The 24,637-nt window shown below is 43.6% G+C and overlaps 1 protein-coding gene across 1 annotated transcript in view; it reads right to left on the bottom strand.

The window, feature by feature from the left end:
- The window catches only part of LOC137371880 (contactin-associated protein-like 5), a 558,385-nt gene that overhangs the window by 389,278 nt on the left and 144,470 nt on the right, over positions 1-24,637 (bottom strand). Inside the window, exons 9-10 of the mRNA XM_068034861.1 lie at positions 22,590-22,709; positions 18,196-18,396 (exon numbers count right to left, since the gene is read on the bottom strand). Of these exons, the coding sequence (XP_067890962.1) occupies positions 18,196-18,396; positions 22,590-22,709 (321 nt within the window). The remainder of the gene's footprint in view (positions 1-18,195; positions 18,397-22,589; positions 22,710-24,637) is intronic.

The raw sequence follows: 24,637 nt of genomic DNA, 5'->3' as shown, positions 1-24,637 counted from the left end.
GCTGATCACCCTTTGTGTAAAGGAATACATCACCATGTTGTTCCTATATTGTCTTTCAGAACTCATGAACCCGCCTTCTCTTCTCCTACTTCCCCAGCTGAATTGTAAAATATGATTTTACTTTGCTTCTTATTCCATTAAGTATTTTCTGTATCTCTAGAGGGTCCCCTATGATATATTTCATTTCCAAGCTGCTGAGTCCTTTGCTTATCAAGTTGTTTCTGAAAACTCTTCCCTCCAACAGCAGGGTTCAGTATGTGGCTCTCCAGAGCTCCTTTGGCACTTGATGATCTTTGCATGATGACAGCTAGAAGTACAGGCAGAACATCTGGTTCAGCCCCAACTGACTGTATAATGTCTCTATAACAGTGTAAAAAATAACTTAATAACCTGGAACAAAAAAAATGAATATTCTTTAAAAAACTTATATTCAACAAAATTATTACTAGCATACTAAATTAATTTATTATATTGTAAACTAATAATTTGCATGATAAATTTAAATCCAAGATCTCTTGACTCGAATGTTAATGTTTATTTTCTCTTTCGTAAGCTTAAATTTTGACACATTTCATATTATTTGTGTTGAATCGTTTGATCTAATTTTCACCTCAGATCTAGCATTCAGTTGAAGCTCTATTCTTGGAGGTAATGGGTATATGAACAGGAACTGGTTGTAAGTCTTCTTGTGTGTTGTTGGAGCTGCACCCATCCAGGCAAGTGGAGAGTATTCCATCATACTCATGACTTGTGCCTTCTAGATGGGGGACAGGCTTTGGGGAGTCAGGAAGTGAGTTACCTGCCACAGAATTCCCAGCCTCCGACCTGCTCTTGTATCCACAGTATTTATGTGGACAACATTCAGGCATAGGCTGATAAGTGGCAAGTAACATTTGCATCATACAAGTGTCAGGCAATGACAATCTCCTATAAGAGAGAATCTAACCATCTCCCCCTGACATTCAACGGCATTACCATCGCTGAATCCCCCACTATCAACATCCTGGGGTTTACCATTGACCAGAAACTGAACTGGACCAGCCACATAAATACTGTGGCTACAAGAGCAGGTCAGAGGCTGGGAATTCTGTGATAAGTAACTCACCTCCTGACTCCCCAAAGCCTGTCCACCATCTACAGGGCACAAGTCAGGAGTGTGATGGAATACTCTCCACTTGCCTGGATGGATGCAGCTCCAACAACACTCAAGCAACTTGAGATCATAAAAGACAAAGCAAAGTGGGAGGGAAGCATGGAAAATCTGGCAAAGAGAAGATGGCTCCCGTGGCTCGGGAATGTGGGAGAGAAAGGTAGGTAGACCCTCAGGATGCAGACCCCTAAACAGGCCAGGTACCATTTGGGGATCTCAACCATTTTATTCATTTCAGTCAAGTTAGTGACAATGACTAGTGGTTTAAATTTGATTGGAAATTTGTAACCAACGGCAATGTTAGGGAGTATATTGTGCCATATTTTCCCCTGGTATGATCAGAAAATGGGTCAAATGCAAATTGTCTATTGTAATTTATGACCCACGAACAAAACTGTACAGCACATAATTTTGAAACATGTGTTATGTGAGAATGTGATGTCATTATTGGCAACAAGGTAGTTACAGTTGGTAATGAGTAACAATGGTCATTTAACACTTCTCTGTAGCAAAAGAGCATCTGAATTACTGTAGCTTCATGAATCTAGTTGTAGAGTGCATCATTTTGTCGTAAATAGCTCAATAAAAATTGAGGAAATCCCAATTAACCCACAAGGCCCTGCGTGTACTCAAGCCTGAGTTGTAGTCCTGCACGTTCCTGGTCGAGAATAGTTTGAAGTATGGAATGCATTGTTTTATTATGATGGCTGAGAGCTAACGATATCCTTGATGTAACAAGAGTGATTCACTGAAATCCAGTTTCAACTTTCTGCCAATTTTGTGCCATGCCACCTCCTTTGACCCTGACTAGCCCATCTTGGCTCCATAATCTCCCTCGTGACCAAATTTCCTCTTCATAGTACCAACATCTGTGTTTCATTCACAATATCATTTGCAACAATGCTCCTTGAGGGCCATTTTTAAAAATTCTTTCATTGGATGGGGGCGTCGCTGGCAGGGCCAACATTTCTTACCCATCCTTAATTGCCCTTGAGAAAGTGGTGATGAACTGCCTTCTTGAACCGCTTCAATCCTTGGCGTTAATCCATCCCTTTTTGCCTTGCGCCAACATCATTTTTGTCATTCAGCAACTCCTGCTCCCCATCTTATCACAAACCTTTCGCTTTCCTTCTTTCCTCACCTCAACATCCCCCCCCGCACCCCACCCCCCCCCCCCCCCACCGTCCACCCTCACTTTTTCCCTGCACTTGCTTAAAAATTGTTAAACCTCCAACTTCGTCCAATTCTAACGAAAGGTCATCGTCCTGAAACGTTCACTCTCTTTATCTCTCCAAAGATGCTGTCTGACCTGCTGAGTGTTTTCCAATATTTCATGTTGTTATTATTGTTCTCCAGCATCTGCAGTATTTTGCTTTTGTGAAAATAAAATGAGCAGCAATACTAATTAGCAATAATTACCTCTTTTCAAGGTGCTATCTTTCAAATGGTGCCTCACTGCCTTATGTTATGCATGATCCTCTATTGAGCCTCACACCAGCAGGTGGGAAACTGTTACAGTGGATGGATGAGGGCTGTTATCGCTCATTCAGTGCATCTGCTCAGTGGAAAAGTCAGTATGTTTACCTAGTTTTTTGTTTAAAATGCTGCAAAATCTGAAAAATCATAGCAAAATTATACAAATAATCTCTCATCCCATTAAAAATAATTTCTGCTCATAATTATAAATGTGAAAGCATCATCATCAGATTAATTAGCGACAACAGGTTCAAGCACATCTGCTTTGTAGCAATTTAAAAAAATTAATTCTCAGGTTGTGGGCGTTGCTGTCAAGGTCAGCATTTATTGCCCATCCCTAATTGCCCTGAGCAGGTGGTGGTAACTGAGTGGCTTTCCAGGCCATTTCAGAGAATGGTTAACCATTAGCCACGGTCCGGGAGGAGAGTCGCATAAAGTCACTTTACGAAGGACGTGAAAGCTTTGGAGAGGGTACAGGAGAGATTCGCTAGAATGGTTCCAGGATGAGGAATTACAGTTACGAGGACAGATTGGAGAAGCTGTGGCTATTTTCCTTCGAGCAGAGAAGGCGAAGAGGAGATTTGAAGGTTATATTGGAGATGTGTTTAAAATCATGAAGGGTTTAGGTAGAGTAAATGAGGAGAAACTATTTCCAATGGCTGTAGGGTTGATAACCAGAGGGCACAGATTGAAAGTGATTGGCATTGGAACCAGTGGCGACATAAGGAAAACTTTTTCTGCGTGACGAGTGGTTCGGATTCGGAATGCACTGCCTGATAAGATGGTGGAAACAGCTTTCAAGGGAATTGGATAAATATTTATAGAATCACAGAATAGTTACAGCAAAGAAGGAGGCCATTAGGCCCATTGCATCTATGCTGGCTCTCTGCAACAGCAATTTAGTTAGTCCCACTCCCTGGTCCTTTCCCCGTGGCCCTGCCGTTTTCTCCCTTCAGGTGCTTAACCGATTCCCTTTTGAAAGCCATGACTGAATCTGCCTCCACCACTGTTTCAGGCAGTGTGTTCCAAATCGTAAGCACTTGTTGCATAAAAATGCTATTCCTCATGTCGCCTTTGCCTCTTTTGTCCATCACTTTAAATCTGTGCTCTGGTCCTCTGATTCTCGACCTTCCACAAATGGGAGCAGTTTCTCTCCATCTACTGGTGTGAGGGAATAGCTCTAAATAGCTGGGTAAGTATCTCAGGTAAGAGAAGTTTAAAAGTTTAAAGTTTATTTCAAATATAGTAAGTAGTGTTTTTTTTTTATGGGAGTTCTGTAGTAATGAGGACCAGGGAAGAAGGGCCCGAGAGTAACTGGTATTATTCAACATTAAGATCTTCCAGAAGGTTTAATTTAATTTAAAGGGTTAAGTCATGGCAGGAGAGCTCAAAGCCGTGGTGTGCTCCTCGTGCTCCATGTCGGAAGCCGGGAACAATTCCAGTGCCTGGGACCTGCATGGGTGCATAAAGTGTCTCCAGCTGCCGCTCCTGGAAGCTCGGGTTTTGGAGCTGGAGCGGCAGCTGGAGAGACTGTGGAGCATCCACGAGGCTGAGAGTATCGTGGATAGCACGTATAGAGAGGTGGTCCCACCGCAGGCTCAGACCCCACAGGCAGGAGGGGAATGGGTGACCACCAGGCAGAGCAAGAGGACTAGGCAGGCAGTTCAGGAATCTCCTGTGGCTATTCCCCTGCAAAACTGGTATACTGCTTTGGATACTGTTGGGGGGAATGGCCTCTCAGGGGAAAGCAGCAACAGCCCAATTCATTGCACCACAGTTGGCTCTGCTGCACAGGGGAGGAGTAAAAAGTGTGGGAATGCAGTAGTTATAGGGGATTCAATTGTAAGGGGAATAGATAGGCATTTCTGTGGCCGCAATAGAGACTCTAGGATGGTATGTTGCCTCCCTGGTGCTAGGGTCAAGGATGTCTCAGAGCGGTTACAGGACATTCTGAAAGGGAAGGGTGAACAGCCAGTTGTCGTGGTACACATTGGTACAAACGACATAGGTAAAAAAAAAGGATGAGGTCCTAAAAGCAGAATATAGGGAGCGTGGAAGTAAGTTGAAAAGTAGGACCTCAAAGGTAGTGATCACATGATTACTACCAGTGCCACATACTAGTCAGAGTAGAAATAGCAGGATAGAGTCATAGAGAGATACAGCACTGAAACAGGCCCTTCGGCCCACCAAGTCTGTGCCGACTAACCCATTTATACTAATCCTACATTAATCACATATTCCCTTCCACATCCCCACCATTCTCCTACCTACACTCGGGGCAATTTACAATGGCCAATTTCCCTATCAACCTGCAAGTCTTTGGCTGTGGGAGGAAACCAGAGCACCCGGCGGAAACCCACACAGTCACAGGGAGAACTTGCAAACTCCGCACAGGCAGTACCCAGAACTGAACCTGGGTTGCTGGAGCTGTGAGGCTGCGGAGCTAACCACTGCGCACTGTGCCGCCCAAGGCACTGAAGTGGATGATCAGCCATGTTCATATTGAATGGCGGAGCAGGCTCGATGGGCTGAATGACTGAGGTTATATTTTCTTTCTCTCGTTTCTGCAGGTGCTGGATCATGTTATAGAGTCATAGAGAGATACAGCACTGAAACAGTCTCTTTGGCCCACTGAGTCTGTGCCGACCAACAACCACCCACTTACACTAATCTGACATCAACCCCATATTCCCTATCACATCCCCACCATTCTCCTACCACCTACCTACACTAGGGGCAATTTACAATGGCCAATTTACCTAACAACCTGCAAGTCTTTGGCTGTGGGAGGAAACCGGAGCACCCGGTGGAAACCCACGCGGTCACAGGGAGAACTTGTAAACTCCGCACAGGCAGTACCCAGAACCAAACCCGGGCCGCTGGAGCCGTGATGCTGCAGTGTTAACCACCGTGCCACTGATATATCAGATGAATACATAGCTGAAGAGATGGTGTGAGGGGGAGGGTATTAGATTCTTGGGGCATTGGGACTGGTTCTGGGGGAGGTGGGACTAGTACAAAATGGACGGCTTACACCTGGGCAGGACCGGGACTGATGTCCTCGGGGAGTATTTGCTAGAGTGGTTGGGGAGGGTTTAAACTAAAATGGCAGGTGGATGGGAACCTTTGCAAGGAGTCAGAGGAGGGGGAGATCAAAGACCAGAACAAAAGACAGTAAGGGGAATAAGAAAAGTGATAGTGGGCGGCACAGTGGCGCAGTGATTAGCACCGTAGCCTCACAGCTCCAGCGACCCGGGTTCAATTCTGGGTACTGCCTGTGTGGAATTTGCAAGTTCTCCCTGTGTCTGCATGGGTTTCCTCCAGGTGCTCTGGTTTCCTCCCACAGCCAAAAGACTTGCAGGTTGATAGGTAAATTGGCCATTATAAATTGCCCCTAGTATAGGTAGGTGGTAGGGGAATATAGGGACAGGTGAGGATGTGGTAGAAATATGGGATTAATGTAGGATTAGTATAAATGGGTGGTTAATGGTCGGCACAGACTCGGTGGGCCGAAGGGCCTGTTTCAGTGCTGTATCTCGAAATGTAAAAAAATAAAAATCTAAAAAATCAGAGAAATCAAGGGCCAGAATCAAACAGGGCCACAGTGAAAAATAGTGGGAAGGGGACAAGTAATGTTAAAAAGTCAAGCTTTCAGGTTTTGTGCCTTAACGCGCGGAACAGTCGCAATAAAGTTGATGAATTAATTGTGCAAGTAGATGTAAACGGGTATGATATAGTCGGGATTACGGAGACATGGCTGCAAGGTAACCAGGGATGGGAAATGAACATCCAGGGATATTCAGTATTTAGGAAGGACAGACAAAAGACAAAAGGCGGTGGAGTTGCATTTCTGGTTAAAGAGGAAATTAACGCAATAGTGAGGAAAGATATTAGCTCTGATGATGTGGAATCTGTATGGGTACAGCTGAGAAACACTAAGGGGCAAAAAACGTTAGTGGGGGTTGCATATAGACCCCCAAACTGTAGTGGTGATGTTGGGAATGGCATTAAACAAGAAATTAGAGATGCATGCGATAAAGGAACATCTGTAATTATGGGTGACTCTAATCTGGATATAGATTGGGCAAATCAAATTAGTCACAATACCGTAGAGGAGGAATTCTTGGAGTGTATATGGGCTGGTTTTCTGGACCAATACGTTGAGGAACCAACTAGAGAACAGGCCATCCTAGACTGGGGATTGTGTAATGAGAGAGGAATAATTGACAATCTAGTGGTGTGAGACCCCTTGGGGATGAGCAACCATAATATGATAGAATTCTTAATCAAGATGGAGAGTGACGTAGTTGAATCTGAGACAAGGGTCCTGAATCTTAGTAAAGGAAACTACGAAGGTATGAGGTGCGAGTTGGCCATGAGGGACTGGGAAACGTTACTTAAAGGGATGACGGTGGATAAGCAATGGCTAACATTAAACGAACACATGGATGAACTGCAACAATTGTTTACCCCTGCCTGGCACAAAAGTAAAATGGGAAAGGTAGCCAAAGCATGGCGTTCAAGGGAAATTAGAGATAGCATTAGATCCAAGGAAGAGGCATATAAATTTGCCAGGAAAAACAACAGACCTGAGGATTGGGAGCAGTTTAGAATTTAGCAAAGGAGGACCAAGGGATTGATTAAGAAGGGGAAAATAGATAACGAGACTAAGCTTGCGGGGAACATAAAAACTGATTGTAAAAGTTTCTATAGGTATGTGAAGAGAAAAAGATTGGTGAAGACAAATGTATGTCCCTTACAGTCAGAAACAGGGGAATTTAGTATGGGGAATAAAGAAATGGCTGGCCAGCTAAATGCATACTTTGGTTCTGTCTTCACAAAGGAGGACACAAATATCATACCAGAAATGTTGAGGAACACAGGGCTTAGTGAGCGAGAGGAACCGAAAGAAATCAGTATTAGTAGAGAAATGGTTTTAGGGAAATTGATGAGTTTGAAGGCCGATAAATCCCCAGGGCCTAATGGTACGCATCCTAGAGTACTTAAGGAAGTGGCCCTAGAAATAGTGGATGCATTGGTGGTCATCTTTCAAGATTCTATCGACTCTGGAACAATTCCTACAGATTGGAGGATAGCTAATGTAACCCCACTATTTAAAAAGGGAGGTAGAGAAAAAACAGGGAATTATAGACCAGTCAGCCTGATATCGGTAGTGGGGAAAATTCTACAATCCATTATCAAAGATTTTATAGCAGAGCACTTGGAGAACAGTGGTAGAATCGGGCAGTCAGCATGGATTTATGAAAGGGATTCATGCTTGACAAATCTACTAGAATTCTTCAAGGATGTAACTAGTAGATTTGATGAGGGGGAGCCAGTGGATGCGGTTTACTTGGACTTTCAGAAGGCTTTCGACAAAGTCCCATATAAGAGATTAGCGTGTAAAATTAAAGCACATGGGATTGGGGGTAGTGTATTGCGATGGATAGAAAATTGGTTGGCAAACAGGAAACAAAGAATAGGTATAAATGGGCCTTTTTCTGAATGGCAGGCAGTGACTAGTGGGGTACCACAGAGATTGGTGCTCGGACCCCAGCTATTCACAATATACATTAATGATTTAGATGAGGGAACTAAATGCAATATCTACAAATTTGCAGATGACACAAAACTGGGTGGGAGGATGAGTTGTGAGGAGGATGCAGAGAGGCTTCAGGGTGATTTGGAAAAGTTGAGTGAGTGGGTAATGCATGGCAGATGCAATATAATGTGGATAAATGTGAGGTTATCCACTTTGGTAGCAAAAACAGGAAGGCAGATTATTATCCGAACGGCTATAAACAGAGAGGGGACTATGCAGCGCGACCTGGGTGTTCTCGTACACCAGTCGCTGAAGGTAAGCATGCAGGTGCAACAGGCGGTAAAAAAGGCAAATGGTATGTTGGCCTTCTTAGCGAGAGGATTCGAGTACAGGAGCAGGGATGTCTTGCTGCAATTATACAGGGTCTTGGTGAGGCCCTGGAATATTGTGTGCAGTTTTGGTCTCCTTATCTGAGGAAGGATGTTGTTGCTATCGAGGGAGTGCAGCGAAGGTTTACCAGACTGATTCCTGGGATGGTGGGACTGGCGTATGAGGAGAGATTGGGTCAGTTAGGATTATATTCGCTGGAGTTCAGAAGAGTGAGGGGGGATCTCATAGAAACCTATAAAATTCTAACAGGACTTGAGAGGGTAGATGCAGGAAGGATGTTCCCGATGATGGGGGAGTCCAGAACCAGGGGTCATAGTCTAAGGATATGGGGTAAACCTTTCAGGACTGACATGAGGAGAAATTTCTTCACCCATAAAGTGGTGAGCCTGTGGAATTCGCACCATAGAAAGCAGTTGAGGCCAAAACATGTTTTGTATGTTTTCAAGAAGGAGTTAGATATAGCTCTTGGGTCTAAAGGGATCAAAGGGTATGGGGAGAAAGCCAGAACAGGCTACTGATTTGGATGATCAACCATGATCATAATGAATGGCGGAGCAGGCTCGAAGGGCCGAATGGCCTCCTCCTGCTCCTATTTTCTATGTTTACTCTGTCTAGACTTCTCATGAGTTTGAACACCTCTATCCAATCTCTTGTAGAAGAAAAATTGTAGGGATATGTGGGAAGAGCAGGAGTGTGGAACTATCTGGATTGCTCTTCAAAAGAGTCGGCACAGACTCGCTGTGCTGCACTATTTTGTGATTCTATCGGCAAGACTGGGTGAAGACGACAGATTTCCTTCCCTAATGGGAATAGCTTTTGATAGCTTCATGCTGCAGCTTGTGATCGGATTTATGCAGCTCTCCAGATAGGAATTGGCAATTGCAGTGAAACATCCATCAGCTCTGATTGTTCATTTGTGAAACAAGACACCAGAGCCAATTATCCAGCAGTGGCTTGGCCCAGCCCAGCCTACCTTGGTATTCCTTGCTTAGTATCCAGTGACCTGGGAAACATGCTCGTTGGCGGAATTGTATTTGTGCCTTTTGATCATCTTCCATTATTCACACAAATATTGCCAACCCCGGATCTGGTACCGCAGTGATCTCACCAAGGTTAGGAATGGCTGTCGACTGAATGGCCCTAAATATCCATGATCCCACTCTGCTGACGTAAGTGAGGTGGAATGGGAAAGCCCTTTCCTCTCCCAGCAATGAGAAGTAGATCAGGCCCTGCTGAGTTTTCCAGCATCAAGAAGCTTCAAATAATTCATTGTAAGTGAAGCACTATTCGAGAGACGTAATAAAAGGAGATAAAAAAGCAGGTTGATATTTCAGTTGCTATTTATTATTCAGCACAAGCAGTCCATAGTAATGTATCTCCTATAAGTCTAAGTGTTCAAAAATTCAAGGAAAGCTGAGTTCATCGTAAAAAAATTTAAAATATGCCGTATCTCAAGATTCTTACTGAAATGTAGTTACCTAAAAAAAAAGTGCAACTGCCTGTCTGAAAGACATTGCCAATGTCTTTAGGAAGACCTCAGCATTCGTGCAAACCTATTGACCTTGCAATTCTAGTTCAGCTAAAATCCCTTCTTAAACAGAATTGTGTGGTTTGCAGGGTTGCTATAGCACAAAATACAGAGAATGTACAGCACAGAAACAGGCCATTCAGATCATGCAGATGTTTATGCTGCACACAAGTCCCTCCCACCCTTCTTCATCTAACCCCATCAGCATAACCTTCTACTCCTTTTTACCTCATCTGTTTATCTAGCTTTCCCTTATATGCATCTAACTGAATACCATCGCAATTCACCATCCCACTTCTGATGGGAAATTGGCGGGGTGTAAAGATGGGTGGGGACTGAGCTGAGTGCACCCCTGCCTGATCGTACCAGTTCCATGTAGAGAGCAAAACAACCCCAGAGACTTGAGTGCAAAAATCTAGGCTGACACTCCAGTGCAGTACTGAAGGAGCACCGCACTGTTGGAGGTGACGTCTTTGAGACATCAAACTGAGGCCCCGGTTGCTCTCTAAGGTGGACATAAAAGATCCCATGATACTATTTCAAAGAAGAGTAGGGAAGTTATTCCCAGTGTCCTTGTCAATATTTATCCCTAATCAACATCACTAAAGAAAGCCAGATTATCTGGCCATTGACGTTGCTGTTTGTGGGAGCTTGCTATGCACTAATTAGCTACTGTGTTTCCCACATAACAACAGTGACTACACTTCAAAAGTGCTTCATTGACTGTAAAGTGCTTTGGAGTATAATGAGGTCATAAAGGGTGTTACATAAATTCAAGTCTTTGTTTTTCCTTTCAGCCCAGACCTGTAGCTCGAGCTCAACCATTTGCTGAGCGAGGAGCATGGGGTGAATCTTTGGGTGTGTGATCCCAATGATTTTCCATACACTGATTTTGACTGTGGCGTTTGCACTCAAATTCCCATTTTGCACTTCCAACCTACAAAGCTGTATGTCCAAAACTCTGAGATGAAAATTTGTCTTACAGAGATGTCTACACATACATCTTTCAGAATGAAAGTCCCTGGGGAAAGAGCTGCCAATCAAGCAGGATCAAAGGCACAATGGAGCAAACATTGGGCGGTATTTTATGCACTCTCCTGTGACAGGTTTGGAGGCAAGGCGGGGGTTTAAACAGACAGGATGGTGGCAGGTGGGGATCCCGCCACCTTCCCGATTAAGTCTGTGGCAGGAAGGCCCATGGACAGCCTTCCTCACCTGCCATCAAATGAGGCTCTTAAGGGGCAATTAATGTCCAATTAAGGGCCTCTTCCTGCCACCACTGATATTAACCTAGTGGCAGGTGGGCCTGTTGCCGTTTGGGGAGCACGACATGCAAATCTTCGCAGGTTGCTTGTGGTCTCCTGGAGAGTGTTGGTGGGGGTGGGGTGGGACGGGGATGGGGGAGTCCCTCATTCAAAGGCACTCAGTGCATGACTGAGAGACCCAGAATCGGGAAGGGGGGGGTCCCACTGAGAGCCACCCCCTGCCCTTGCTGCCAACCCTCCTGCAACGCCCTCCCCCGCAACCTCCACCCTGCGAAACCCCTCCAGCCATCAGCTACCTCTGGCCTTGGTTGCTCCACAATCCTGGGGCTAGTGGATATCATTCCGGCAGAAGTCACCGCCTCTCCAGCGGCACTGTTGAGCAAAAGAGCTGTCATCTTCTGATTGGCCAGTAGCTCTCAGTGGGCGGGACTTGCGACCCTCCTGGGGTCCTGATCCTGTGAAAGGCCCGCCAGTGACTTCTCAACTGCCTGATTGGCACGTAATACTGGCAGGCCTTCGCAGAGACGGCTACGCAGCTCTCTCACCAGCCATCCGGCCCTGTTGCCTCCATAAAACTCCCCCCATTGTCTATTGTCCAAAGACCTGCTAATGCTATCTCCAAGTACTACTTAACAAGTACCTAAGATAAAGGCCCTGTATGCTGACTAATTTGCCTAGTCCTGTAATCAATTCATTTTCAAGTCTTCTTGACACTCAGGTAGGTGAAGTTCTGATGTTAGGTTATCGACCTGATACATTAACTCTGGTTCTCTCTCCAAAGATGCTGCCACGCCTGCTGAGTATTTCTAGCATTCTCGGCTTTTATTTCACTCATATTTAACTCTAGCTGCTTGAAAATAGAGTCACTATTGACACTATTGTGTCAGCCAATGAGTTGGAGGCTGGACAAGACTTTAACCTCAACTATGAACGAAACTAAGTATGACTTAAACTAAATCTATTTGGCACAACTACTACAAGATCACAAGGTATAGGTGAATAAGGCCTTTCAGTCTAACCCCAGTTTCTCCATCCAAAAAGACTAGTTTCCTTATCATAACATTCAGCTGTTTTGTAAATGACTCTGGGCCTTTTTTGTTTTCACTATCTTGCTCTAAGTCAATTCAATGTTGTGAGCAATCCTTATGTAGCAGAACTTTGTAAATACTTTTAAATTTGCCTGAAACCTGCATTTTTTCTACTCTGCAATCTGTAATCTGAAGGAATGTTTTACATTTGCCAAGCCTAACACCAAGTGAAAGCTACTGAAAAACAGGAGAGTAGACTAAATGTCAAGATATAATTTTAAGTTATCGGTGTAAACATTTAAAAAATGTATTAATAAATAAACAGTTTATAGAGTACCCAACTCAACTGTGTAAACATAACTGACTGTTTTAAAGTATTCAAACTACATTAATATTAATATGTAACATGCTCGATTTTGCTTACTAGCTATAATCGTAATGCATCTGTTGAATAAAAAATGAGAATAAGTTGTGTCTATTTTTGTTGCAATATCTACAATATATATTTGTGGCTCAATTGGGAGCACTCTTGCCTGTCTCTAAGGCAGAAGATTATGAGTTCATTTAGTCTACTCTTCTGTTTTTCAGTAGCTTTCACTTGGTGTTCACTTGGTAAATCTGCAAATCAGTCAGCATTCAGGGCCTTTGGGGTACTTGTTAAGTTGCACTCGGAGATAGCATTAGTCCAGGACTTGAGCATGAAAACATTCAAAAATGAGAAGCTGACCTTCCAAGGTGGTACTGAGGGAAAGTTGCTCTGTTGGAAGTGCTATCATTTGGAATAGATGCTAAGCCAAGGCCCCCTTTGCCCTCTTAGGTGGATGTAAGAGATCCCTTGGCCTTATTTTGAACAAGAGCACTGGAGTTATCCCCAGTGTCTAGACAATATTTATCCCTCAATTATCATCACAAAAAAACAGATTATCTGATCATTATCATATTGCTGTTCGTGGGAGCTTGCTGTGCGCAAATTGGCTGCTGCACTTCCTACATTACAACAGTGACTACACTTCAAAAATACTTCATTGGCTGCAAAGCTCTTTGGGAAATCCTGTGGTCATGAAAGTCGCTATATAAATGCAAGTAATTCTTTGTTTCTTTAATTCTCAGTTGCTAACTACTGTAAGTATTCATCCCTCAACTAAATAAAGCATTCCTCTAAGCATTGTTTCTAGGATCTTGTGTGCAAAATGGATGCTGCCCTTGCTTACAATAACACCTGCATTTCAAAGCAATTCATTGTAGGTGAAGAGTTTTAAAAACATTTCCGAATGCTCTGATCAAGTATTATAACAATGAAAGTCTATTCTTCTTTTCAGTATTTCCACAGACCAAAATCCAGGAACTAATACTGACAAAACTTCTAATGACGGCCATCAACTCCATGTACATGCGATTTCTTGTGGGATTCACGTTACCGGATTATGCAAATGATTTTACTCATCCTCTTTGTGTTAAGAGTCAAAATGACAACTGCCATCTTGCTCACAGGTAGGTCTGAGGAGTGCTGCTTCGTAAAGAGAGGAAATGTGGAGCAGTGCATGCAATTGTGAATGCAGTGACCCCCAATTTAAATCATGTTATCAGGCATTGTTGATAGACAGAGATAACTCCCGTGTGAACAGGGGGAAATCCTAAGGGCTGATAGTTGTATTAAACAGTTATTTTTCAATGGGGTTCTTCACACACTGGGCAGGATTTTACCAAGCCCACAACATCGTGACCCGTGACGGGGGTGGCTTGACGATGGCTCCGGACCTCGATGCCAGCGGGGCCCAGCCCGATCCTCCCAGTGACGGCGAGGCTCCGAGGTGGTCTCCTCCGCCACCCGCCCCCTTCCCACCGCCGCCACTGGGTGATGGGACCATAATTTAAATATGCAAATCAATAAAATGAATACATGTGAATTCACTTACCTGCAATCTTGAGGGCACGCCGCAATCTTCGGTGCAGCAGCCGACCCACCCCCACCCCCCCCGGCCTTCAGATCCCCATCCAGGGAAACACGGTGCCACACTGGTGGGAGGGGCGAGGAGGTCAGATTTTCAATGCGGGAATGGGGTCAAATACAGGTAATGGGTGTAGGGGATGGTGGGAAGGTTTGAATCTTAAACTTTGTGCAGTTTCGGGGGGTGGGGGGGGAAGGTCAGATGTAAAAGGGGGAGGAACAAGTAAAATTGTAATTGTTGTTGGGGGCTGGGAAAGGGGCATAAGAAATATATTTATTTAAATTTTGGGGGATATTTCTTTAAAAATGTAAACATGCCGTCAGATATGGCTGCCCTTTAAAAATGGCGCCAGTCCCTGGGCACAGGCAGCTGACGCCATTGCTGGGGACGGGCAGCCCGCCCCCCTCCATGAGATTGTGGGGTGCGGGCTTCCCCGGCTATTTACATGAGCCACCGCGCTTGCAGTTGCGACGGTTCTTTGACGTGTTTTGAGCTTGCCACCAAGATCTTAAGATCCAGCCCATTGTGTGGAAGCTGGGATAACTGTCCTTGTAACATCCCTTTTTGTTCCCTGAAGGAATTTATTTGCCTCTTTTGACTGCAGAGCAAGAAGGCTTGGTCAACATCTAACTGCCAGGCAGACCACGTAATGGAGGCCCAGTGAAGTGCAGAGCTGCAGGTCTGGTGAGGCTATAGGTGAAGGAATGCTGGGACACAAATGGCCTACAAGATTGTTTTGCACAGTTTTGTTCTGCTGATTTGAGAAAGGATATAAATGTGTTACAGGCAGTGCAAAGAAGTTTCAGTTGACTGATACCTGGGCTTGGGGGGGAGGGGGCGTTATCTTATGAGGAAAGGTTGGACAGGTTGGGTCTGGATCCATTGGAGTTTAGAAGAATGAGAGGTGATCTTATTGAAACATATAAGATCCTGAGGGGACTTGACATGGTGGATGCTGAAAAGTGGGAGAGACTAGAACTAGGGGACACAGTTTAAAAATAACAGGACCCCCATTTAAGATGGATGGTTGTGAGTCTTTGGAACTCTCTTCCCCAGAGAGTTGTGGAGGCAGGGTCATTGAATATATTTAAGGCAGAGGTAGATAAATTCTTGACTAACAAGGGAGTCAAAGGGTATAGGGAGTAGGCGAGAAAGTGGAGTTGAGGCCATGATCAGATCAGCCATATTAAATGGCGGAGCAGGCACGAAGGGGCCGAATGGCCTACTCCTGCTCCTAATTTGTTTGTTCATTAGGTCTGATGAATGCAAAGAAATAAGTTAATGTGGCAATACTAAGTATAGATTGTGGCCTAATATATATCAGAAGTAGACATTATATTGATTCAAACTGGCATTTATATATGCTTGCTATATATAGCAATTAATGAGCAGTTTGAAAATAGGAGTATTGGCTCAAACCATTTATCTGCACTCGCGCTGGTTTCATTATCCATACATGGTACAACATTGGCTTAAAAAGCATAATTAAATAAACGTGAGTGTTTTGGATGTTCCTATTAAGGATTCAAACATGTCCTACTTCATAGCTTCGCACAGCACAGAAAGAGGTAATTTGGCCCATTGTGCAAGTGCTGGCTCTTTCTAAGAGCTATTCAATTAGTCCAACTCTCCTGTTCTTTACGCCTAATCCTGCAAATTTTTCCTTTTCAAGTATTTATCTGATTTTCTTTTGAAAGTTCCTGTTGAATCTGCTTCCGCCGTTCTTTCAGGCAGCGCATTTCAGATCAGAACAACTCATTGTGTAAAAAACAATTCTCTTCATCTCCAGTCTGGCTCTTTTACCAATTACTTCAAATCTGTGTCCTCCTGTTGTCAACCCACCCACCAGTAGAAACAGTTCCTCCCTATTTACTCTATCAAAACCCTTTTATAATTTTGAGCAACTTTATTGCATCTCCCCTTAAACTTCTCTGCTCCAAAGAGAGCAATCCCTTGTTTCTGATCTCTCGAGTCCCTCATCCCTTATGTGATTGTGGAATAAACAACAAGATTTCAATTCACATTGAGTGGTACCATAAATCACTCCACTCAAAGTCTCAGGAAGAAATGTGTAAAAGTTATTAGACACAATGCAACACAAAATCAGCCACTTGTCAAAACTAAACCAGACATTTTCTCTCAGTTATCTTAATGTCTACTTTGACAAACTACTGGCCTGATACACTCTGTCAATTCTGAGCTGGGAGTTTTAGTTGAAACAACTAAAAGGACTTAGAGCAGCTGAAATCAGCTTTCTGCCCATGCCTCCACCCATTAGTATCAGACATTAGTGCCCAGGTTTAAATATAACAAGTCTCAAATGAGAAACTTCACTCCCTCCTCCAAGTTGCGCATAGAATAGTGAATAAATGGAACAGTCTCTCAGGGAAAGCATTTCAAGGTGGGTTAAACAGAAAGACTTGCATTTATATTGCAGCTTTCACGACCTCAGGACATCCCAAAATGGTTTACAGCCAATTAAGTCCTTTTGAAGTATAGTCACTGTTGTAATGTATAATGTAATGTGGCAGACAATTTGCGCACAGCAAGCTCCCACAAACAGCAATGGGAGAATGATCAGATAATCTGTTTTAGTGATGCTGTTTGAGGGATAAATATTGGTCAGGATACTGCGGAGAACTTTGCTATGCTTCTCTGAAATAGTGCCAGGGGACCTTTTATATCCATTTGCGAAGGTAAATGGAATTGTCTGTGACTTGACCCACACCTTTATGCCAACTGCACAGGTACTTCCTTCGGGGCAGTGGTCTAAACAGGCACCTGTTGAGAGCAATTGGACACAAACTGCTAAGGTAGATTGACAGCAGCTTTTGATGAGACACCAGGTAAGAACAAAATACAGCATGAAATGACTGGTTTTAACTTCCTGTCTTTTATACATTCAACAGTGTGAGACGTGACACCGAAAGCATGACAGACGCATGCTAGACAAAACAATAAACATGGATTTACTTCAAGGGCCTCCCTGGCTACTTATTCCAAATGTAAATTTCTGTGGGTGTGAAATAGCAGTTCCTGAAATTCTTTTTCACTACATATCTACTTCTATTTTCCCTGGTATTTGAATCCACTGTTAAAATGAATAAGAGGTCCTTAGAAATGTCATCAATCTATTTTATAATTTGGAATCTCCTGCTGGGTGGCCCCAAAGTATCCTCTTTCCAATGAAAGCAATTTCAGTTTATTTGTCCATGCTTCAGTTGGTTGCACTCTCACCTCAGAGTATGAAGGTTCCAGGTTCAAGCCCCACTCCAAGGATTTGAGCACAAAATCCAGACTAACACTTCAGTGCAGCACTGAGAAAGTGCCGCATTGTCGCATCTGCTGTCTTTCAGATGAGATGTTAAACTGAGATCCCGTCTTCCCTCTGAGGTGGATATAAAAGATCCCATGGCACTACTTAAAGAAGAGCAGTGTCCTGGCAATCATTTATCCCTCAACCAATATCATCAAAACAGATTATCTAGTGACTTATCTCATTGTTGTTTGTGGAACTTTCCTCCTAACTATGGTAGTTTTTGTATGTGTCTCTCTTTCACTTTCTTTGAGGGTGGACTGATGAATGGAGACCACCCTAATGGAGTACAACAGCTTACCACATTAAGTTCCGAAGAAGGGTCACTGACCCGAAACGTTAACTCTGCTTCTCTTTCCACAGATGCTGCCAGACCTGCTGAGTGATTCCAGCATTTCTTGTTTTTGTTACCACATTAACACTGAGTGTCAAAGACCAGTTTCGCAGCCCTCTCTGTACCACGCCAGCAGGGGAGAGGGAAATGCACTGCACATTCAGGGCTTTCTTCCTGTTGACTTAGCGCAATTAAAGGCATCAGTGGCTACACTTACCAGGTGTATTCAGGAGTTGCGACCTCTTGCAGTGGTAGGCAATTTCCTGCTCACAGTGCTCAGCGCTGTTAATCATGGTCTGTAGTTGTTCCATGTTGGCGCTGTAGTTGAAAGACACGATGTAAGGCTTGTCAACATTGGGAGAACCTTGCAATTTGGTTTCCTTCGTGTTGTTATGCTGAATTATGGTCCAGGTTCTATCTTCTGTCAGAATAATGAGTAGAAAATGTTAATGGAACATTACAGCTCATTGTAGAGCTTGGTACAAGAGTGTTAAACAGAAAAATCAATTGGTGTTTTACCCATAAACCAATCTGTCGTCATTATGATTATGCACTTAGCATTAGAGCTGCTGTGCACTGAATTTAAACTGGAATTTACTTATTTTGCACTTTCAGCTTAGAAACAAGAATAATACATTAGCCTCCAGTGCGAGGACCACTATCTGCACTCTGATTATCGACCTTGCTCATTGTCCATCGGAATTCCGCATGGAGTGCTAATACTTAACTTAAATCAATCTTCAAGCTCAAGAGATGTTAAATTCAATTTACAATGTATTACATAGCATTTACAGCACAGAAACAGGCTATTCAGCCCAACTAGTCCATGCTGGTTTGTATGCTCGACTTAAGTCTCCTTCGACCTTATTTCATCTATTAACATATCTTTCTGTTCCTTTCTGCCTCACGTTTATCTAGCTTCTCCTTAAATACATCTATGCTATTTGTCCTTACTAATTTACTCCTTGTGGTAGCAAGTTCCACATTTATAACCATTCTGAGTAAACAAGTTTCTTCTAAATTCCAAATTGCATTTAATATTGACGATCTTATATTTATTACCTCCACTGTTGGACTCCCATCACAAGTGAAAACATTTTCTCTACGTCTCCCCTATTGAATTCCTTCATAATTTTAAAGATCTCCATCAGGTCACCTCACAGCCTTCACTTTTCTAGAGAAAAGAGCCCCAGCCTGTTCAGTCTTTCCTCATTTTAACTTCTCAGTTCTGGTACCATGTTTGCAAATCTTTTTAACACCTTCTCTAGAGCCTCTTTTTTTGTAATATGGAGACCAGAACTGAGAACATCATCACTAAATGTGATCCAGCCAAGGTTTGATATAAGTTTACCATAACTTCTCTGCTTTTGAATTCTATTCCTCTAGAAATGAACCCCAATGTTTTGTTTATAATTTATATAATTTGTATTGCAGGTCCTGAGTTCCAGGTCTAGCACTTTGCCGACCCATAAGTATAAGACAAAAACGCAGAGGCTCCATTCAGCTCAGTTCTCCCAGGGTGGTCTCTCTGATACATAGTGCAATTTCTATCTGCCCTACTGATCATAAATATGGACAAGTATTAATTTGTAATTGGCAATTCACAAGATTTTTTTCCTTTGGTTTTTGTTGGTGAAGGAAGATACTGTATGATATTTATGTTATGAAATTACTTTGCTTGACATGTACGTTTTCAGTCTTTAGCAAATCTCTGTCCACCATTCTCCTGAGGACAAGTACAATGATGTTCTCCCATTAACTAATCCTGATACAGAGTTTTCTGGCTGCAAAGTAATTGGCCGGAATTTTACCCTTGGCAGATGGGAGCCGTCCACCGACTGAAAAGTCGGTGGTGAACCCGCCTCCACCTGGCCTGGGGATTTGGACCACATTTTGCAGTCCCCAGGCCCTTAATTGTTCTGAGGCTGGACTTCCACCTCATTGAGGTAGGAAGTCCTGCATAATGGCGCTGCCGGCCAATCAGCGGGCCGGCAGCTCTCTGTCCCAGCAGTGCCACCAGGAGCGGTGGCCACAGCTGGCACTACAACCCAGTTGAAGATGGAAGATGTCGGGGAGTCCCGGAGGCGGGGTACGTTTTTGGGGCCTGACTGGGGGCAATCAGTTGGGTCCCAACGAGGCAAGGGTTGTCGATTGGGGGAACGGGGGGCAGGGCGTGTTGGACATTGGGGGTGGTTGGGCATTGGGGGCAACCCTGAATTGGGCATAGGGTGCGTGAACGGGAGGGCCTCCCCACCCCCAGGCTGTCAGAAAGCAGCCTACTTTTAACAGGCAGCTTTTCTCGGGCTTGGGCCACCCGTCCACCATGGCTCAGTTGGTAGTACTCTCGCCTCTAAGTCAGAAAAGGATTCAAGTTCCACTGCACAGACTTGAGCACAAAATCCAGGCTGACGCTCCGGGAAGTGAGGGAGCACTGCTCTGTCAGAGGAGCTGTCTTTCAGTTGAGATGTTAAACTGAAATATGCCCTCTCAGGTGGATGCAATGGATCCCATGGTACTACTTTGAAGAAGAGTGTGGGAGTTCTTCCCAATGTCCTGGCCAATATTTATTCCTCAACTAACATCACTAAAAAATGATTAGCTAGTATTTTGTTGTTTTTAGGTGCTTACTGTGTGCAAGGTGGCTGCCACGTCTCCTACAGTACAACTGTATCTACACACCAAACGTACTTCATTGGGTGTAAATCACTTGGGAACATCTGAGGTCAATAAAGGCACTATATAAATGCAAATGTTTTTCTATAAATCCACCGTATTACGCAGCGTCCACTATCCATGAGGTCAGGCAGGAAATCTGTTCCCTGACTTCGACAATCACAGAATCATAGAATTGTTATAGCCCAGAAAGCGGCCACTCGGCCCATCGAGACCCCACTGGCTTTCTGCAAGATCAATTTAGCTAATCCCACGATCCCGCCTTTTCCCATAGCTCTGCAAGTTGTTTTTCTTCAGATAATGGTCCAATTCCCTTCTGAAAGCCATAATTGAACCTGCATCCACCACACCCTGAGGCAGTGCATTCCAGATTCTAACCACTCGATGAGTAAAAAAGCTTTTCCTCATGTCGCCACAGGTTCTTTTGCCAATTACCTTCAATGACCTCTGCAATGCAACTCTTGGAATGGGCTGAAGCCTATTGCAGTTCCTAGATGGATTTGTGCAGAGTTTCTTCCTTGTGGAGAGGCACCCATCCTCTGCTTGCTCCGACCCAAAAAATAGAGGAGATTGGGACCTGATCATGTGGATGTGCTAATTGCTCTACTACTTCCAGAAGAACAAATTGTGTCAGCAATGTGCCTCTCCCAAACTTTGATCTTTTACTCCCTCTCCCTCTGAGCACCCCCCTCCCTCTGTCTCTGCCCCCCCTCCCTTTCCCTCTGCACCCCCCCCCCCCCCATCAGACTGAGGAAGAACAATGAAGCGATGCCTGGCAGCTCTTGCAGCATCAGAGATATGGTGCCCACCTGCTGGTACCTGCACATCCACAGCTATGGCCAGAGGGGCACAAGGCTTTCTTTGGCAACAACAACGTGGATTAAAATGTTTCAAGGCAATTCACAGGAGGGTAATACGACAAAAAATGTGACACTGAGCCAAAGAAGGAGTTATCAGGTGATTAAAAGCTTGGCCAAAGAGATAGGTTTTAAGGAGCATCTTAAAGGAGAGAGAGAGAGCTAGAAAGGCTGAGAAAGACAGATACAAAGAAAAGGAAGGCTTCCATTTATATAGTACCAATCACGACCTCAGGATGTCCCAAAGTGCTTGGTGGCCAAATAAATACTTTTTGGAAATGTAGTCACTGTTGTGATGCAGGAAACGCAACTGCCAATTTGCGCACAGCAAGACCCCACAAACAGCAATGAGGTACAGACCAGATAAACTGTTTTAGGTTTTGGTTGAGGGATAAATGTTTGTAGGATACTGGGAGAGCTCCCCTGTTCTTCTTTGAATACTGCCGTGAGATCTCTTATATTTACTTGACAGGGCAGACAGGTGCATCCGATAGTGCTTAGTACTGCACTAGAATGTCAGCCTAGATTTTGTTGCCGCATCTCTGGAGTGGGATTTGAACCCACAACCTACTGACTCAGGCAACTGAGCCACGGCTGATACTGAGCAGGGCGTAGTTACACAATGAGTCATCCTTTATCAAAATTAAAATAATGAAAAAAGTATTTACTCTGTAGCAGATCCCATAGCTATATCAATGCAAAGATCCCACAAAGGGCAATACAGCAGGAGACTAGTAGAGAGCTTGGAGCAGGATATTTTAAGAATGAACCTTCCCATTAAAAACCACAAGGAAATTAGTGCAAGCTAATTGCATGAGCCTGCAGTATGACTGAATTATCACTTTGAGTATAACAAATGTGGGCAAGTGGAGAATTAATCAATATCTAATTTGGCAAGGGTCGTATCTTGTTAACAATTGCTTCAGTTACTGCCTCTTCTTGTATTTGAACGGCAAATTTCCCAATCACTTTGTCCCAACGTATTTTATGGATTCATGCTATAATTGTGTTTACTGTCAATTCTGCTTTGTTGGCAAGATGTAAACGAGCATGCTTAGAAACTTAAAAAGGACATTCTTACCTGTCATGTTACAGGAGACAAGCAAAGGTCCCTGTGGGCCGCTGCCATCTGGATCAATGGAGAAGAAGCCTGATGTATTCCCTGTGTGTTTGTACGTCTCACAGGACTGCTTATACCTGGCTATTTATATATAGAAAAGGAAAGCTCAGTATCCGTACAGTACGTTTCTATTACCATAATGTCAACTGCTAGTAGGGGGTAAAACAGATCTTGAAAAGTTTGGCTCTGAGAATACTTATGACAATAGCAGTGGAAAATGCATTAGCTCAAATAAATGGTGATGGGATGAACAACAAAATCACCTGGGAATCAGGTCACAGAATTTTGAAGGCGCAGCAAAAAAAAATAAAGAACCACAATCTTTAAATTCATGAGATGCTCTATTCCTGCTTACTCAGGTAATTCAGGAGTGCTCACATACTTTTGCAGTTTTGTTTTTACCAACAATGCACATTTTATGTGAAAATATCACTTTTGGATTCTTGAAGTGACTATAAATATAATGTGGGTGGAGGGGAAGAATAAAGTAGAATTTCAATTAAGGATTTACATGGCATGCTTTAGTGCACAGCGAAAACACAATAATTTGTGAGAAAGAAAACTTTTTTGTCATTGAATTTATTCTTGGCAAAATATTTTTGTTAAATATCACTGTTAAAAGTGCACTAGCATGTGAGAATTCTTTGCTCTTAATTCACCTACTTCACCTGCTAAAAAAAGGTAAAGAATTCCCTTTTAGTGCAGTCAACTTGTCCACACTAATATGGACAGATTATTTTGACTCCTTAAGTTCAAAATCTTCCACAAAACTATCACAAGTGCTGAAATTTCTCGCTTTCTCACTCATGACATTATTGCACTTGCCAGGATCTTTAATGCAACTTCCACTTTGCATGACAAGTAAGAGATCTGACTCCAGAACTTTCTCCAAGGGCATGGATGATTCAATTCAGTTTTCACTATGTACAGTCATTACTTCCTCAAAGAGTTTTTAGATGGAAATTTTAAATAGTGACTCCAGCATAGGGAGATGCAACAGTGACATACTGTAACCACAACAGAAACTGTTGGAAACACTGAGCAGGTCAGGCAGCATCTGTGAAGAATGCAGCAACTTTGATATTTCCGGCATAGCCCTTCATCAGAAGCCAGGTTCTAATTGGTGCCAGGTCTGAATTAAAGACATATGACTTGGTTATAGTGCACATGGTCCTATTGTAGATATAGTCTGCTAAAGTGTGATTTGTGTTACCTTCCCCGTTTTGGTGAGGTCAGTGAACCTTTTTTGGCACTGTTCTGCAGTCCTAGATGCAGAACAAATGCCAATGCCACCTCCCTCCGGGTGTCACAAATGACATTTCTGGCAGGCTTGTTGGCACAGACACCCAAAAGTCTGTGCTTCTTTAGTATATCATCTCAGTCCCAGGACATCACTGCAGGAGTTCCTCAGGGTAGTCTCCTAGGCCCAACCATCTTCAGATGCTTCATCAATGACCTTCCCTCCATCAGAAGATCAGAAGTGGGGATGTTCACTGATGATTGCACAATGTTCAGCACCATTCGAGACTCCTCAGATACTGAAGCAGTCCATGTCCATACGCAACAAGACCTGGATAACATTCAGGCTTGGAATAGAAACATAGAAAATAGGAGCAGGAATAGGCCATTCGGCCCTTCAAGCCTGCTCCGCCATTCATTATGATCAGGGCTGATCATCCAACTCAGTAACCTGTTCCCGCTTTCCCCCCATATCCTTTGATCCCATTCGCCCCAACAGCTATATCTAACTCCTTCTTGAAAACATGTTGTGGCCTCAACTGCATTCTGTGGTAGTGAATTCCACAGGCTCACCACTCTCTGTGAAGAGATTTCTCCGCATCTCAGTCGTGAAAGGTTTACCCCGTATCCTTAGACTATGACCGCTGGTTCTGGACTACCCCACCATCGGGAACATCCTTCCTGCATCTACCCCCTGTCAAGTCCTGTTAGAATTTTATAAGTTTCTATGAGATCCCACCTCACTCTTCTGAACTCCAGCGAATATAATC

Source organism: Heterodontus francisci, chromosome 7 (genome assembly GCF_036365525.1).
Source record: "Heterodontus francisci isolate sHetFra1 chromosome 7, sHetFra1.hap1, whole genome shotgun sequence".
NCBI classification, from domain to species: domain Eukaryota; kingdom Metazoa; phylum Chordata; class Chondrichthyes; order Heterodontiformes; family Heterodontidae; genus Heterodontus; species Heterodontus francisci.
Note: the sequence above shows the minus strand (reverse complement) of the source record. Positions and strands in the feature narration are given on the sequence as shown.